Consider the following 15,538-nt stretch of genomic DNA (forward strand, 5'->3'; position numbering starts at 1 on the left):
TCTTCAAATTAAGAGCTTTGATGTCTCTCTTGTGATACTAAAATTTGATAAAATAGATTTTGTTTCTACGTCGCACTTTTAATGTAGGCCAAGATACCTTGGATTTAACATCATCATTCACGTGACACATCGCTGCTTTTCATGAACCTTATTCGTTTCGCTACAAAGCATTCTGACTGGTTAACATATTCTAAAATGGCCGAGGTGATGATGATGTCTTCATAAATCATAATAAACGTGACCAAATTTTTGAATCATGAACCGAAAATATCAAACAACTATATATTATATATGTAAATTAAGCATGATCACACAAAAAATAAGCATGATCACTTGCTCGGAAACTTTTATCGAAATTGGTATTGGTGCTTACTATTCTGAAGTATGAATATTACAAACTATAAGTATGTTATAGAAAACATGTGAAGATTATCAAAAATCCCTAACGAATAATGTAGAATAATTACGTTTGGACATAAAAGTCAAGTCTGTGGAGAATGGACAAAAGTTTGGAGATTGTGAGAGGTTTCTCTTGAAAGTCATTAAGACCAGCTTCCATAAACTCTTTCTTGTCTCCTTCGTTAGCTCTAGTGGTTACTCCTGCTATCTTGCTCTCTATCCCCATCTCTCTTAGTCTCTTTGTCGCCTAGGCAGACAAAACACATCCATTAGTTATACATATAAACCATCGGTTCTATTGTTAAGAAAATAATAAAAAGGGTACTGCACATTTAAGGTTTATGGATATGAAAATTCTCAAACAAAAATTAATTAGTAATGACTTATTCTTTTATGGGTTTTATAACACACAAAAAAAAGAATTGAATAACGAAAAGAATTTAATGACTTAAGGGTCTGATCAAACGTAGCGGTAGCGGTTGCGGTTGCGGTTGCGGAGTTTACGGATGCGGGTGGTTGTGGTTTGTAGCGATTATAAGAGATTTGTACGACTAGTTATGCGGTTAGAAATTGATGTGTTTGCGAGATACTTATGACTGGTTAACTACCAAATACAACAGCGGTTAAATAATAAATTAACAATATTTATATTTTATATACTTATAAAAATTGTCAAAAATCATAATATTATAATAAATATGAAAATTATATTTAGAAAGTTATAGTTTTAAAAATTACAGAAAATATTTTTATTCTAAAATTTTATAATATTAATTAAAATATAATAGATATATTTTAGTATTTTTATCATTCCAATTTAAAATTTTTATTGAATATTTTTACTTTTGTATTTATATGGTTTTTAAACAAAAGAAAAAGAAATTATCCTCATGCAACCGCCCGCAACCGCAAACGCTAGATAGAACCAGCTTTTGATTTTAAGAGGTTCAGAGCGGTTTGAACCGATTTGTAGTGGTTTGTATGATTGTTTCGAAACGCCGTCAACCGCTACCAACCGCAAAAGCTGCGTTTACAGGTGGCAGCGGAAAAATCAGTCGGGCCCTTAAAAAATATATACTAATATTACCTGAATACCGTTCAAGATGGGCATCTCCATGTCCATAAGAATAAGATCATAGTTTCTCCCGGAACAATGAACGTCCACAGCTTCTTGGCCGTTGCAAACGACGTCGTTTTGAATACCTAGACGGTCCAGCAGTTTGTGATGCATGGTTTGGTTTACAAAGTTGTCATCGACGACCAAAGCTGTTAACTTCGACTCTGCCAAGCTTGGAACTTCGTCAGCCATCTCTCTCCTTATCTTTCTTTCTTGTGAGCAACAAAATATTACAGAACTCTTATAAGAAAATATTTTGTGAAACTCAAAAATATATTTGTTGAATATTTAAAGGAGAAAGAAATTGTGAAAAAAATCAGCTGGATTGTGTTTTTGGATTCGGAGGAGATCTAGTGATCTTTCTACTTTTTCCATTTTGGGTACTTTACATGATTTTACATTTTTTCAAGATCCTTTAACTTGTAGGGTTTAGATTGATCTCTTGAGATTCTAATTAGCCAAAACACCATGTGAGCAACATACATGAATAGCAAATAATCATTATATGATATCATGATTACAAACTATAAAAAATACTTATACATACATTTAGCAAGAAATATCACGTCATATGTTCAACTTTTGATTCAGTTTTAATTCATAAAATAAACAAAATCTAATATTTTTTTGCAAGTTCTGAGATTATCATATATCTATTGGATTTTTTTTAAAGAAAATAACACAATGATATGACAAAATCTTTGTGTATATTATAAAAATATCTATAAGTCTATATAAAAACGATTATCTATTAGTTAAGTTCATAAATTAAAATCTGATAATTCCACAAACGTGAGTTGAAAAATACAGTAGTTATATACTGTATATATCATAATTAAGCATACTTAACATATGGTAATATATAGTATGGAGAATTGTTTTCCGACATTTTTATTATAGTTCGCTTTATAGCACATAAAAAAGGAAAAGATTCTACAGAGGTTGTGGCCTTGACTGAACAATGTAAACATCTTCACCAACCAAACAACCTTCGACGTCTTGTGCACATCCAAAGTTCCTTTCCAAGAAGAAACCAACAGAACCAAGTCTCTGACCGAGCTTCTGTCTAAACACTGAGTCAACCGTTAACCGTTTCTTGCTATAGTCAACGGTTAACCGAACGTATTTTCCATCAGCAGGACCTTTTCCTGACACAAGAAGCTCTTCACTGAAGTTTGCAAACGCTAAGGTTTCCACAATCCCATCAAGCTTACCCGAAGCAAGTCTCCACGGTGTTCCCCTCGTCCCCGAAGCTAAAGTCTCACCTAAACCAGGAGCTATCTCAGCTTCCACTAGGTTGCTGTCTGGATCAGCTGGACTTACAGTGTGAAGAACGAAAGATAAGTCAGGAGACAGCATCTCTTGTACCAGAACCGCCATTGAAGCTTCTCTTTGAGAGACACCAGCGGCTCTACGGCTTAGAACAGCTCTTCTTGTGTAGAGAGAAGCCCAAACTTGGCAAATAGAGTCAGAAAACACCAAAGGATCTGAGGGACTCACGTTGGGAATTGATTCATAGAGTCCTGCTGCTGACATTCCAGCTAAGTCCTCAACGTTGGCGCTTGAACGAACAATGAGACGAGCGTCTTTGGGAAACGCTTTGCTTATGGTGTTGATTGTTTCTTTAGGCACTTGCAGTGATTTCATCACTTCATGGATCTGATCACATATGCTGTCTAGCTCACCGCCTTCAGGTCTGGCGGTTTCTAACTTCTCTAACAGAGGTGCAAACTTTTCTTCCGAGTTGCTTTGCTTTAGAGCTAGCTCCATTGATCCAAAAGGTATGACAACTCCCGCTGGAACCTTGAATGAGGCTGGAACTCCGTTCTCGCTGTCCACTGCACATTTATTATAAAAATCAATGTTCAAGAAATGGTTAGGCACTTTATATGGAATTACTGATTAGTCGGGCATCTAGGCGCTGCCTAAAAAGAAACCGCGCAAAATCAGATTTGGTTCTAGTGAGTTTAATCCCTTTTAAGAGATTGAGAAAACTTTACCTCTGGTAGAGGCTGCTGCTAAAGATGCAAGGAGACCACATGCAGCAGCTTTCGAACCAGATGTTGATGCATCTGAATCCGCAAGTTCTATGATTCCTCCACTAGGGATATCCTGTGGATGAACGTTGTATATCATCAGTATGCTAGCAGAGGGTTAAGTGTACAATCATAACTTTACCTTGGATGAGTAAAGGAGGCTCTCAGAAGATGAGGAGAGAGGCTTTGACTCTTCATCATCCTTAGATACACTTTTCTTATCAGTTTTTTTCTTAGCATTGGATTTGGATTTGGATTTGGATTTGGGAGTACGACTGCTATCCTCAGTTGAGAGTATCAGATTAACATGGCTTGGAGATGCTTCCAACCTGTAAGGTTTCATAGTAGAGATAACATTTGAGAAGAGACAGACACGAGCTTCTTGTTTTTATGAGGGATTGAAGCTAATTAATATTACCTCACATATTTTCCCACAAGTCGCCGTATATCAGCCACCTTGTCATCATCATCACATGTCACAAAGACAATCTTCTCCTGTGGGAAACATTATGTGAAATGAAGAGTTTCAACAATTCACTTCACAATAAAAATTTAATGAAATAAAATAAGAGAAGAAAGGTTATTGCCTGCCGAGCTCTAACGCCAAGGTGAGACAAGTGAGGTAACTCCTGGAGAAGCATGACTCCAGCTATGTTTCCATTAGCAGCACTTACCTGTCAAAGCATGTTTATGAGGAAATCGTTAGCATGATGTTGAGAATCACGGTGAGGTTGAATCTTAGGTAAGAGACCTCTTCATCGCCATCAGCTTTGTTAACCAAGAGAATAATAGGACCACCACCAGTTGATGGTAATGATCCAGGCACAATGCTCTGAACCTGCAAATTACAAAAAGCCACAAATGTAAATCTCATCAAAGTTACAAAGTAGTAAACTCAAAATCTCAGCTATGTATTCATTAGCCTTCTCAACGTACCTGAACTAATGTCCCAGAAGTCGATCCAGGTACAATGACGTCCCATCCCTCAGAACCAAGTGAGTTTCTTACAGCTTTTAGAAGAACAGTGCAGAGCTTAGAGATCTGGAAAATTATACTGCAAGGTGGAAGGAACCACAGGTTTAGTCAGAAGAAAATAAATCAAGAGAACGAATGTTTTAAGTAATTATAACCAACAAAACATTCTCAAATGAGGTTGTTTGTACAGCTTAAGCCTTAAGCTAAGAACGGGCTTGAACTTACCCAGCACGAATCTCTGCTTCTGTATAGGTCTTGACACTGTTCTCTGGAATGCCTAGAGCTCTTCCTAGTATCTAAAATGATAAAACACGTTTCATATAGATTAGTAACAGAGTGATAATTTGATCACATTATGAGGAGAAGTCTGTACCTCAACATTAGGAGGGAATATTTGAAGAAGTAAATCAGAATATTCTGATGTTAATCTCCTTGCTCGATCAAGACTTGCTTTCAGCCTCATGGCCCAAATGGTTTTCCCATCCTCTTCCCCTTCATGAAAAAAAGAGGATGCATTTTCAGAACTAGCCTTACACATCAGAGTTACATAAGAACGAGTTGATGTATGTTGAGAGAAGGTAGTAACCTTCTTTTTCAAGTAGGTCTCTCTCTCGCCAAGCGAGGAGTTCATTTCCAATAGCTAAACACTCTTCTTGCTTCCAACCAGATAGACCTACTTGCTGAACACCCAATACCAAAGCATCCAGAGGATCTTTCCACGAGGCAACACTTCTTGACTCCACATCTTTTGCTAGTTGAACAGCTCCTCCCATAGATTCAAGAGCATTGAGGAATCTAACTCAAAATCATTGACAAGTTAAATAACATCAAAAGGAAAATATTGCTCCAAAAAGAAATAAAAAAAAAATCTTATGCACACCTGCTTAGTAGAACAAAAAAGTAGTCCTCAAGGCCAATCTCACAAAGCCGCCACTAATCAAAGGTAGCAAACTATATAAATAAATAAATTGCTACATAATAATGATGAATTGTATTAAAATTAAGCTCACCTTCTGGCGCATTGCAATGGCAGCATCAGGAGCATCATTTCGCAAACCGCTGTTAAGTTCCTTAATGATTGTTTCTCTTAGAGAAGCCAGAGATTGCATAGTTTTAACCAACTCCAAAACGTTGCTCGACTCTCCAGATGCGTCAAGGCGCTGGAAAATATAAATATCACAATCAAGACTCCTGAAGAGGACTACAAATAACAAACATTGCAAAGATTGTATTTAATAAGAGCTTTACCTCTTTACACTCAAAAAATAATTTGAGAGCAGAAAGACCTCTCTCATCCATAGAAATTTTCATAGATTCAAGTTGTTCAGTGAGGCTGCAACAAGATACAAGAGTTATATAATTATACAGTAAGTGGGGGAGCATAGGTTTGCCTTTACCTTCCGGCATTAAAGAAATCCTTAAGCTCATTATGGAATATTCTGAATTGCTCCACAAAGTCTCCACTGTATTTTCCTGGGGTCTCAGTGATTCTCTCAAGCATTGCTTCTGTTGCAATTAGATCTTCTGGACCAGCGTTCCGGTGAAGCTTGTTTTGTATGGTATGCTTGATTTCTTGCTGGTACAAAGATTGGTAATATGAATACTATGACCAGTAAATGATCTTTAATGACTAAACAGCTAAAAGAGAGAGTATTATTATTTACCTTGAGATCATGAGGAATGTCATTGCGATGGGCTATGTCTCTAATTCTAGTTAGAGGGACAGATGCAGTAAACTCTGCTTTGAAAGAAGGTAAACATGGATGGATTTTTCTAGCGACAAGCACTTCCTACCAAATTAAAACATATCCAATTTAGAGAAAGCTACAGGTAAGTCAACAACAGGCTGTGAAAGCAGATGTGTCACCTCTGCAGTAGCATCTTTCTTGCTGCAAATGTTCTCCAACTCACGAAATATAAGCCTGGAAATCTCAGCGTGATGGTTTGGACGGTGATGCCCTCCATCTTCAAAGCAAGGAATCTGACCTGTATTTATCCACTGCATACAATGCCAAACAAACAAAAAAATCGAAAAATAAACTAGTTGAACTCCCAGATATGTTCAAGAAATCGCTAGGCGGTGGTTAGGTGCCTTATAGAGGATTATTTTTTAGGCGGGCACTTACAACCTTTTTTTAAAACAATGCAATATAGATTAGTGTATAAAGAAAAAAAAGAGAGAAACCTTCAAATAAACTGCAGAGTAAATGAGCGCTTTCAACCGTTCCTCCCTCTCAACACTCCCAACTATGACCTCACTTACCAACTCAAGCTTTCAACACAAGAGTACACATTAACCAATTAGAGACGTTACATTATCCAAAAATGAAATCTTTTAACTTAAAAAAGACACATGCAAGATACCTTCTTCCGCCAGTTCCTAGAGCTGCGATCACCTTCCACCATCTTAAGAGCTGAGCCTTCAAGACCACTAGCATCCCAATTCCTACCAACTTCTCTACTACCATGCTCATTAGAACGCATAAAGGAAGCATCTTTCCCTTGCCACTGCCCGCCCAATGTACTCTTCCGAAGCTGCACACCATTATCACCACCAACGTCGTAGCTATCACCGCTCTCCTCCCCACCAGCATCATCATCAACAAGAGGCAAATCAAGGGCTTCTCCAGTGGCATCCCAGTGGCAAACAACGGAGAAGCTCCCGGAATCAGGAAGCTTAAGGACACGATTGTCACCAGACTCCCATGAGAGTGAGCCATCTTTCTTGACGACGACGAACTTAAACTCCAAAGCCTCACCTCCGCTAAGCTCAAGCTCGCAAACCCATCCCTTCTCGGACCAAGCGAGTGGCGACTTCTCCTTCCAGCAACCGATCTCTTTAGCTGATCCGAACATAGCCACATGCTCGCCGAACTTAACTTGACGATCAAGCCTCACGTTTAACTTTACTTTTCCCCCCGACCCATCTCGATTCTTCCTCTGTTCCTCACTGGGTCAGATCAAAGTTTCGATTTTTAGAACTCAACAGACAAAATTCGATCGAAAGGAAGAGTAAAGGAAGAGACTTTACATGGTGGTTGATGAAGAGGAAGAAGAAGCAGAGCAGCAGCAGGTGAGGCGAGAAGGTGAGATTTTGAGACGGTCTGATCGGCGGGGGAGGTGAGCAGCTCTGCGAGTGAAGTGAACGAGACTGGGAAGAGAGGAGTTTCTCGTGGTGGTGAAGGTGAAAGGAGAGCCGTGAAAATGGCTGCCAATGCTCTCCATTGGAGTTTTTGTTTTTGTCAGTCTTCAAATCTCAGGGAAGCCATTAACAATTATAGAGTTTTTTCGCTTTTTTCCACTGGGAAATTGCCAAAATATGTCGAAAAAATATCTTCCGTGACAGAGATATTAATTTTTGTCGGTTTTATTGATACTGTTAAACCAAGGAGAGGCGATGAAATAGATAAAAAAATTATTATAAAAAAACTTCTTAAACCATTCTATTCGTAAAATGTACGTAAAGGTAGTCCTAGGAATCCGATTCGTGTTTAATACTATTTTATTTTAAAATAGCTGGAAGTATATATATATATATATATCCTGCATTTCATGTTCATATTAGACTATTTATAATGTTTTTATTTTAAAAAAAATTAGAATAAAGATTACAAATGGATGTATCTAAATAACAACTTTTTATTTCTTATTTTAAATATAAAGACATACTATTTTATTTTAAATATAGATGAAAATGGTATTTTTATTTAAGAACATGAGTGAGTTAAAAAAAAGTGTTTCTCTGAATTTTATTACAGAGAATATAGAGATATATTGAAAATATTTTTAATAACTATTATTATTTTCTATGTTAAATTTAGCTTTTAGATTCCAAAATAGTACGTGTATAATATGTTTATCGAAAAAATAAGTTTGTTAAGTTTTAACTGGATAGAAAAGTACTAGACTGCTTATGGGCTTTTAATATATACTCCCACTGTTTCTAAAAAATCTATATTCTAGTTTTTTCACACATTTTAATAAAACATATTAAATTTACATAATTTTTTGTGTTTATCTTCTTTCCACAATTTTAAGCCAATAAAAAATCAATTAGTGCACTTAAGATTTTTGAAATTTGCAATTAGTTGATAAAACTTGCATTGAAAATGTAAAAAATGAATATTTTAGAAACAAATTTTTTCTCTAAAATATGTATCTTTAAGGAACGGAGGGAGACATAACATACAAAAGGCCTTACCTTATGATGTCACTTTAAATTATTATTTCTCTTTGCCCATTCTCTCCGTTCTTTCTTTTTCGTTGAACATAAAGGGATGAAATCATACATTTAACATATGCATTTGTTGCAACAAATGAATCTAGCTTTCTTTGTTATAATTTTTGTTTGTCAATTATGATATCGATAATTACAAAGAACGAAAGAGCTGCTTTAAGGAAAACAAACTTATTGATATAAATAACGAAACACGTGATCAAGAATCGACCAACAATATTCAGTTTTTTTTGAGCCGGGCTAAAAAGAAGCGAAAGGGAAAGAATCGGAGGATTTTCCCAGTTGTGTACAATGTGAATGCGCAAACTTTCAAGACGGCGATAGAGGCTGCATGTATGCTCGCCCGTATAATCGATCATATAGAGAGTCGTATCAAGAAGAAGCAAGCTCCTGGAGCTGGACCTACAAAGCCAACCATTGAGAGTGAGACAGAAGGAGATGCAGACAACTAACAGATTCTTCCCGGCTAAGAAAAGAGAAACCCAACCGTTGGTATGTTTGTGTTCTCACTTTTTTCTCTATTTTCTTCTTTTTAGCTTTTATCGTTACGTTTGACATGTCTTCTAATTTTGCAATGACTTTTAGTGAGATAAGCTTTTTGGCTTGTTGAATTTTCATAGTCACTTGGTTGGTCTTCAGAGTGCTAGCTGTTATGCCTTTTTGAAATTTCTGCTCCAAAGACTTTTTTTATTATGTTGTTTTTTCTGTAATATTGAATACTTTTTGATGGAGTTTTAAGTTGACCATTTGTGTCAAACACCATTAATTGCATCTCATAGTTTTGATGTTCAGGATAATAGTAAAACGTTACAGATATTTTTTGTTTATATACTTTTTGTCAACAGGATAATTATTAGACGTATACATGCATTTTCATTGTTAGCATATTCTTTTCTATCTTTTAATAAAACCATCGTCACGTTTTATTATTTGTTCATTCTTTTGATGCTTCTCAAGTTAGAATCGTTGACTACAACTCTTAACAGGATAATGATGATTGAGAAGTAAAACACATTTTTGGTGCTTACATGAAATTTTTGTTACGTAATTAATTTTACATGTATGTCAAGTGGATATAGTTTACTTACACGTCTGAACACATGATATCCGTGGTATCATATTTCAACAAAAACTTATACACAACTAATATTCAGTTTTGAATTTGCATGTGTTGATATACCTTAAAATAAGTCGATTACTGATACCAGTCAAGAAAAACAAAACCCGTGAGTCAGTGACAGAAAGCCACTACAAATTAATGAAAAAATCATACTTTAATCCACTTGTTGTTGCATAAGTGTATTCCATAATCGAGTAACATTGAGCAAATATGGTTGTTGGCTTTTAAAGATATGGACCCATAAACAATACAAAAGTGACAGTTAAGAAGATATATATACACAAATAACGTGACAGAAACTGAGAAACCAATAGGAAGATAAAAACACAAATTTAGATTAATATCTTTTTTTTTTTGAAAGAATGTAAAATTACTTCTCTTCCTTTTAGTGATAAAAGCCTCAACCTCACATTCTTATCCACCATCTTTGTCAAGATATTGATGTCTCTAGGCGCATCCCCATGCCTGCGAGCATTCCTCTCCCACCAGACTGTATGCATTGTGGCTTGCAGAGTGTATTTGATAATAAAAATCTTAATTGGTGTTACCCAAAACTTTGAGACAATATCAATCAGCTCATTCCACACCATAGTGAATTGATCTCGCATAAGTCCCTCAACTAAGTTTCTCCATACCGTTCCCGAATATCGACAGCCAAAGAAGAGATGATCACATGATTCTATTGCCTCAGTACAAAGAACACAGGTTGTGTTGATTGAACTGTTCCATTTCTGCATCTTGTTTGCCGTCTGTAGCCTTTCCTTAAGAGCTACCCACATAAAGAAAGCGTATTTTGGAGTAGATTGAGGGAAACAGACTCCTCTGTACCATGCACAGTTAGGCCTTTTTTCTCGGACCTGCTCCCATGTTTTCCTTGTCGAGAATTTAGCCATGAACTTTCCTTCAGCTTGTTTCCATAATGCAACATCTTCATCCGGGTAGCTACCATACTTACTTAATTCCTCTTCTATCTGATTCAACAACTCCACTCTATGGTTCCTCCTCCTTCTATTTCTCTTTGCCTCCGCAACAGAGTAATAATCTGGTACTCCTAAATCATGTGGACCTCTTTCTCCAAGTACATCTTTAAGTGTATTGAACCTGGACCATCTATCATACCAAAAAGATGTGCATTCCCCATTTCTCACCTCCTTCTTAAGGAATTCTTTAGCAAGACCTCGCAGTTTTAACAATTTTCTCCATACCCATGATCCAGAGCTTGTACTCTCTTTGATTGACTAGAATGAGCCTTGTCGAATCAAATAACATTGAACCCATCGGACCCAAAGTGATGTTTCTGCCGTTAACCTCCAGATAAGTTTCAAGCCATAAATTTTATTCAGCTCCTTTAACGATCTCATTCCCAAGCCTCCCTCTTCTTTTGGGTAACAGATGTCCTTCCAGCTAACTTTTGCTTCTGTTGTTTTTAGATCAGGACCAGACCATAAGAAAGCAGAGCACAACCTTTCGATCTCTTTTATACAGCTGCCAGGAAGTCGAAACGCTGCCATCCAGAAGTTACCTAGGCTTGTTATGACCGATTTTATAAGTTGCAGACGCCATGCATGCGAGAGAAGCCTACCCGTCCAAGAACTCATTCTTTTCCTGACTTTCTCAACCAGTGGTAGATAGTCATTAACTGTCATGCACTTGGTTAGTAGAGGTAACCCCAAATACCTAACTGGTAGGCTGCCTGTAGAAAAAGGAAATGTTGCAAGAATGTCGTTCTTCGTACTCTCACTGATGCCCGCAGTATATATGGTTGATTTTTCTAGACTTATCTTTAGCCCAGAACAGCTTTCAAACTCCTTGAATACTCTGAGAGCTTCCTCTATCGATCTCTTAGTTCCATCAGTGAATACCAGTAAGTCATCTGCGAAGCATAAATGAGACAGCAGAATGTTCTTACATTTGGGGTGATAGCCAATCTGCTTCCTTTCCACTGTCTTGTCCAACATTCCCGAAAGCACATTGATGCATATCACAAATAGGTAGGGAGACAACGCACATCCCTGTCGCAACCCTCTCTTACTCTGAAAAAACCCCGCAAGCTCCCCATTAACTTGAACTGAGAATGAAGCCGTACAAACACACAATTCAATCCAATGTATGAACTCTTCAGGTAGGTTTAAAGCCCTCAGCGTGTTTAACAAGAACGGCCAGTGCACTGAATCAAAGGCTTTTGCGATGTCAATCTTCATCGCACATCGAGGTGAGACATCTTCTTTGTGGTAGTCTTTAACTATCTCTGTTGCCAGTAATAAGTTCTCCACCAAGAGCCTGTCTTTTATGAACGCAGACTGGTTATAAGATATACATTGTGGCAAAGTTCCTTTCAACTTGTTTGCAATGATCTTCGATATCACTTTGTACAAAACGTTACAGCACGAGATCGGTCTGTAGTCCCTCATTTCTTGAGCTCTATCTTTCTTGGGAATAAGCGCCAGTATAGTAGAATTTAAGCCCTTAGGTAGAAAACCCTTGCTAAAGAAAGATTGGACTGCAACGGTGAAGTCTTTCCCAATCACACTCCAAGATGCTTTAAAGAACTCACTTGTATAGCCATCCGGTCCTGGAGACTTATTACTTGGCATTTTGAAGACCACCTCTCTTACTTCCTCCTCTGTAACTGCTCTGATAAGGTTACCTCTCTCTTCCTCATTACATCTGAAAGGAAGAAAACTCTGAATTTCCTCTATAGATTTTCCTTCAATACCTCTCGGCTCATAAGTGAGAAATTCAGTAAAGAATCTTTCTGCTTCCTTCTTTATCTCCTCTTGATTAGTTACTACCCTTCCATCTGAACACTTTATCTCTCGAATCGCATTTCTTGTTTCTCTAATCTTTGCTGCATTGAGGAAAGCCTTATTATTTTTATCACCAACTTGCAACCAATGCAATTTCGATCGTTGCTTCAGCACCTTCTCCTCAATATCTGAGACTCTCTGCCACCTTACTGCTGCATCATGCTCTGCACGAACATTCTCCAGCGAAGGAGCTTCCATCAACCTTTCTTGTTTCTCACAAAGATCACTAAAAGCTTCTTTCACCTTCGTCGTCAGCGCTCCCAATTTATTTTTACTAAGAGATCGAATGTGAGGTTTCAGCCCTTTGAGGTACTTTGAGAACCTAAAAAGAGCTGAAGCTGATTGAAATAAAGGTTGTGTTTCCTTCCAATAGTTCTCAATGGTCTCCTTGAACTCAGATGTTTCAGCAATCACATTTGTGAACTTAAATGACTTCCTTTTGCCTGCAACTTCCACCGCCAAGTGAAACCTCCCCCTAAGATGATCTGATACACCACCCGCTTAAAAAACCCCAAAAGCCTGCGTACGGTTGTTAAGCCATGTCTCATTGACTAGAATGCGATCTAGCTTTTTGTTAATGGTCTCTTCGTCTCTCTTGTTGCACCATGTAAACTTCGGACCCTGATACCCCATATCCATAAGCCTGCAATGCTGAACCACACTCTCAAAGTCTCTCATACCCGAAGTCATCAATCCCGAATCTTGATAACTAGAGTGTTCTTCACCATCCAAAATCTCGTTGAAATCTTCCATAATCACCCACTACTTGTTTCTAAACATTCGTGAATCCTGATGATCTTTTATATCCTTCCATAACTCTTTTCTTTTTTCTGCAAGATTGTCTGCATAGACAAAAGAGCAGAAGAATTCCTCCTCTTCTCCCTCCAAAAGAACCGACACTGTTATTATTTGATCTGACTTAAAAATCGGTGTCAATCTGACTTGAGAATTCCAAAGCACCCAAATTCTTCCCCTTCTGTTTAACTCATAGTTACTCATAGCAGACCATCCTTGGAACACTGATGAGATAATTTTTGCTGACTTACTTTCCTTCACTCTTGTTTCCAGCAAACCCCCAAACTGTAAACCTTTATCTTGAATCCATTTACTCACAACTCTATGCTTCGATTGCTTATTAAATCCCCGTACATTCCAGAAGAAACCGGTCATTGCAAGTAGTTTCCCCAGAATTCCCAACTCTGGAACCACTTTATGCATCGTCTTTGATCTTCGTGGTAGAGAAGGCCTAAGCTTAGAAGCACTAGCCAAGTCTGGCCAATTCTCTTGAGTGATCTGTATGCCAGCAATACCCTGATTCTGACTTTCTTCTATTATACTTCCTTCCTTACCACCCTTTCCACTACTCATATCATCCTTTTTTGCTATTACAACTTCTTGCTCCTCTGTGCTTTCTGCTTTCCCTTCTGCGCTTTTAGTTTCCTCTCTCTCTACAATCTCTTCTTCAACACTCAGTATCTCTTCAACCTCTTCTTCAACACTCAGTATCTCCTCAACCTCTGCATCTTTTATATTCCCCACTTGTAAAGAAATTCCTTCCTCATCCACCTCGAGCAAATTTGTGAATCTAGATGGAGTTAAAATCTTCACCTGCCCAAACTTCAGATTTGATTTTCTACTCGCCTTCTCTGGTGTGACATCAATCCATTTCTATACTATTACCCCCTCCTCAATATCCACTACAATATTTGCATCTGAGTTCTCCTTTCTTAAATCAACACCTCCTTCTGTTTCAATCTCCCTCTCTTTGGCCTTCTCTTTACTATCTTCTATAGCGACCCTTTTACTCGTTTCTTCTTGCTCTACTATCTGATGAGTTGACTTCTCCGACCCATTCTTCTTGTTCATTAAACAAAATTTGGCTATATGCCCCCACTTTCCACAACTGCGACATCTAAGAGGCAACCATGGGTATATGAACTCCACCTCCGAAGATTTCCCATTTTTTGTGAAGTTTATCTTATCAGGCAGCTCTTTAGATAAGTCCACATTCACAAAGATCTTTGCTAACTTGAAATTTGAACACGATGTTGTTTCTGGATGCAAACGAACCGGAAACCCTGCTGCGCTCACTATGAAACTCAGCCCCTGCCAAGAATACATATTCATTGGCACATTTTTGAGATATACCCACATCGGTATTGTCTTAATTTCTGGCTTCTCCTTCAACTCATCAGGTGTCCACTTCGTCACAACCAACGGCACATTCCCAATATTCCACATACCTCTTTTCAAGATTCGAGCTCGCATTGCTGGGTTTTGAACCTTGAACTTCATTGTCGTATCATCCACAATATGAACATCAATCTGCTTCGATTCTCCTTGGTTCCAGATCCTATTCACAGTAGCATGTACTCTAGCTACGTGTGGAGCAGTGTCGAGAAACTTGCCAATCAGAAAGTCTTCCCATAGAAGATCTGCTTTATCAATAACCTCATCAGGAATTTCCACAGCTTTCCCACCCTCTAACTCTACAATCTTCAGATCATACTTCTTCAATACTTTCTTCTCTTGTGCTATCTCAACCCATGACGATCCTCCGTTTTCAGATCCCCTCGAAAGGTTCTCCGATCCTTGTTTTTTCGTTACAACCTCCACCGAACTCTCCTTACTCTTCAACTCCGAGATCACTTTTTGAATCTGCTTATCACCAGATCCTTCCGATAGGTTCACCATTGTTACTTCCTCCTGCTGATTCTTCCGATTAACCGTAGATCTCCCCGGAGACCTAGGTAATCCCGGCGGATCCGCCGAATCCATGTCGAAACCTTTAGATTAATATCACATATTTGATTCCATAATCGTATTTAACAACAGTTGAATGGAGTA

General features: G+C 37.9%; 3 protein-coding genes across 3 annotated transcripts; all 3 read right to left on the reverse strand.

Annotated features, from left to right (window-relative positions):
- Positions 1-463: 463 nt before the first annotated feature.
- LOC106315485 (two-component response regulator ARR22) lies at positions 464-1,715 on the reverse strand. The gene is made up of 2 exons (XM_013753227.1): positions 1,487-1,715; positions 464-646 (listed from the first exon to the last, which is right to left on the reverse strand). The coding sequence occupies exons 1-2, from the start codon at positions 1,706-1,708 to the stop codon at positions 464-466; spliced, it is 405 nt and encodes a 134-aa protein (XP_013608681.1). The 5' UTR covers positions 1,709-1,715.
- A 636-nt stretch (positions 1,716-2,351) lies between these two features.
- Positions 2,352-7,822, reverse strand: LOC106315486 (phosphoglucan, water dikinase, chloroplastic). The gene is made up of 19 exons (XM_013753228.1): positions 7,559-7,822; positions 6,892-7,477; positions 6,713-6,799; positions 6,395-6,526; positions 6,192-6,317; positions 5,925-6,103; positions 5,776-5,860; positions 5,538-5,687; positions 5,408-5,460; positions 5,114-5,322; positions 4,901-5,019; positions 4,753-4,823; positions 4,489-4,606; positions 4,304-4,390; positions 4,140-4,226; positions 3,971-4,047; positions 3,695-3,881; positions 3,517-3,628; positions 2,352-3,354 (listed from the first exon to the last, which is right to left on the reverse strand). Exons 1-19 carry the CDS (start codon positions 7,750-7,752, stop codon positions 2,450-2,452), a joined length of 3,564 nt encoding a protein of 1,187 aa, XP_013608682.1. The 5' UTR covers positions 7,753-7,822; the 3' UTR covers positions 2,352-2,449.
- Positions 7,823-9,136: 1,314 nt separating this feature from the next.
- On the reverse strand, positions 9,137-15,469 carry LOC106314125. Its single transcript, XM_013752059.1, has 8 exons — positions 14,840-15,469; positions 14,372-14,797; positions 13,738-14,257; positions 13,219-13,437; positions 11,294-13,176; positions 11,062-11,192; positions 10,259-10,994; positions 9,137-9,166 (listed from the first exon to the last, which is right to left on the reverse strand). Exons 1-8 carry the CDS (start codon positions 15,467-15,469, stop codon positions 9,137-9,139), a joined length of 4,575 nt encoding a protein of 1,524 aa, XP_013607513.1.
- Positions 15,470-15,538: the final 69 nt, after the last annotated feature.

This window comes from Brassica oleracea, chromosome C9, assembly GCF_000695525.1.
Source record: "Brassica oleracea var. oleracea cultivar TO1000 chromosome C9, BOL, whole genome shotgun sequence".
NCBI classification, from domain to species: Eukaryota; Viridiplantae; Streptophyta; class Magnoliopsida; order Brassicales; family Brassicaceae; genus Brassica; species Brassica oleracea.

What these genes read in the sequence shown, in the direction of transcription:
- LOC106315485 (XM_013753227.1), bottom strand. Translation starts at nt 1,708, where the DNA reads ATGGCTGACGAAGTTCCAAGCTTGGCAGAGTCGAAGTTAACAGCTTTG. An exon ending in CCATCTTGAACGGTATTCAG is followed by an intron (nt 647 to 1,486) that starts GTAATATTAGTA and finishes TTGTCTGCCTAG; the next exon opens with GCGACAAAGAGACTAAGAGA.
- LOC106315486 (XM_013753228.1), bottom strand. Translation starts at nt 7,752, where the DNA reads ATGGAGAGCATTGGCAGCCATTTTCACGGCTCTCCTTTCACCTTCACC. An exon ending in GATTTCTTTAATGCCGGAAG is followed by an intron (nt 5,861 to 5,924) that starts GTAAAGGCAAAC and finishes ATCTTGTTGCAG; the next exon opens with CCTCACTGAACAACTTGAAT. An exon ending in CTTCTGGGACATTAGTTCAG is followed by an intron (nt 4,391 to 4,488) that starts GTACGTTGAGAA and finishes TGTAATTTGCAG; the next exon opens with GTTCAGAGCATTGTGCCTGG.
- LOC106314125 (XM_013752059.1), bottom strand. Translation starts at nt 15,469, where the DNA reads ATGGATTCGGCGGATCCGCCGGGATTACCTAGGTCTCCGGGGAGATCT. An exon ending in TAGTGGATATTGAGGAGGGG is followed by an intron (nt 14,258 to 14,371) that starts GTAATAGTATAG and finishes AATTTGCTCGAG; the next exon opens with GTGGATGAGGAAGGAATTTC. An exon ending in TAAAAACAACAGAAGCAAAA is followed by an intron (nt 11,193 to 11,293) that starts GTTAGCTGGAAG and finishes ACTTATCTGGAG; the next exon opens with GTTAACGGCAGAAACATCAC.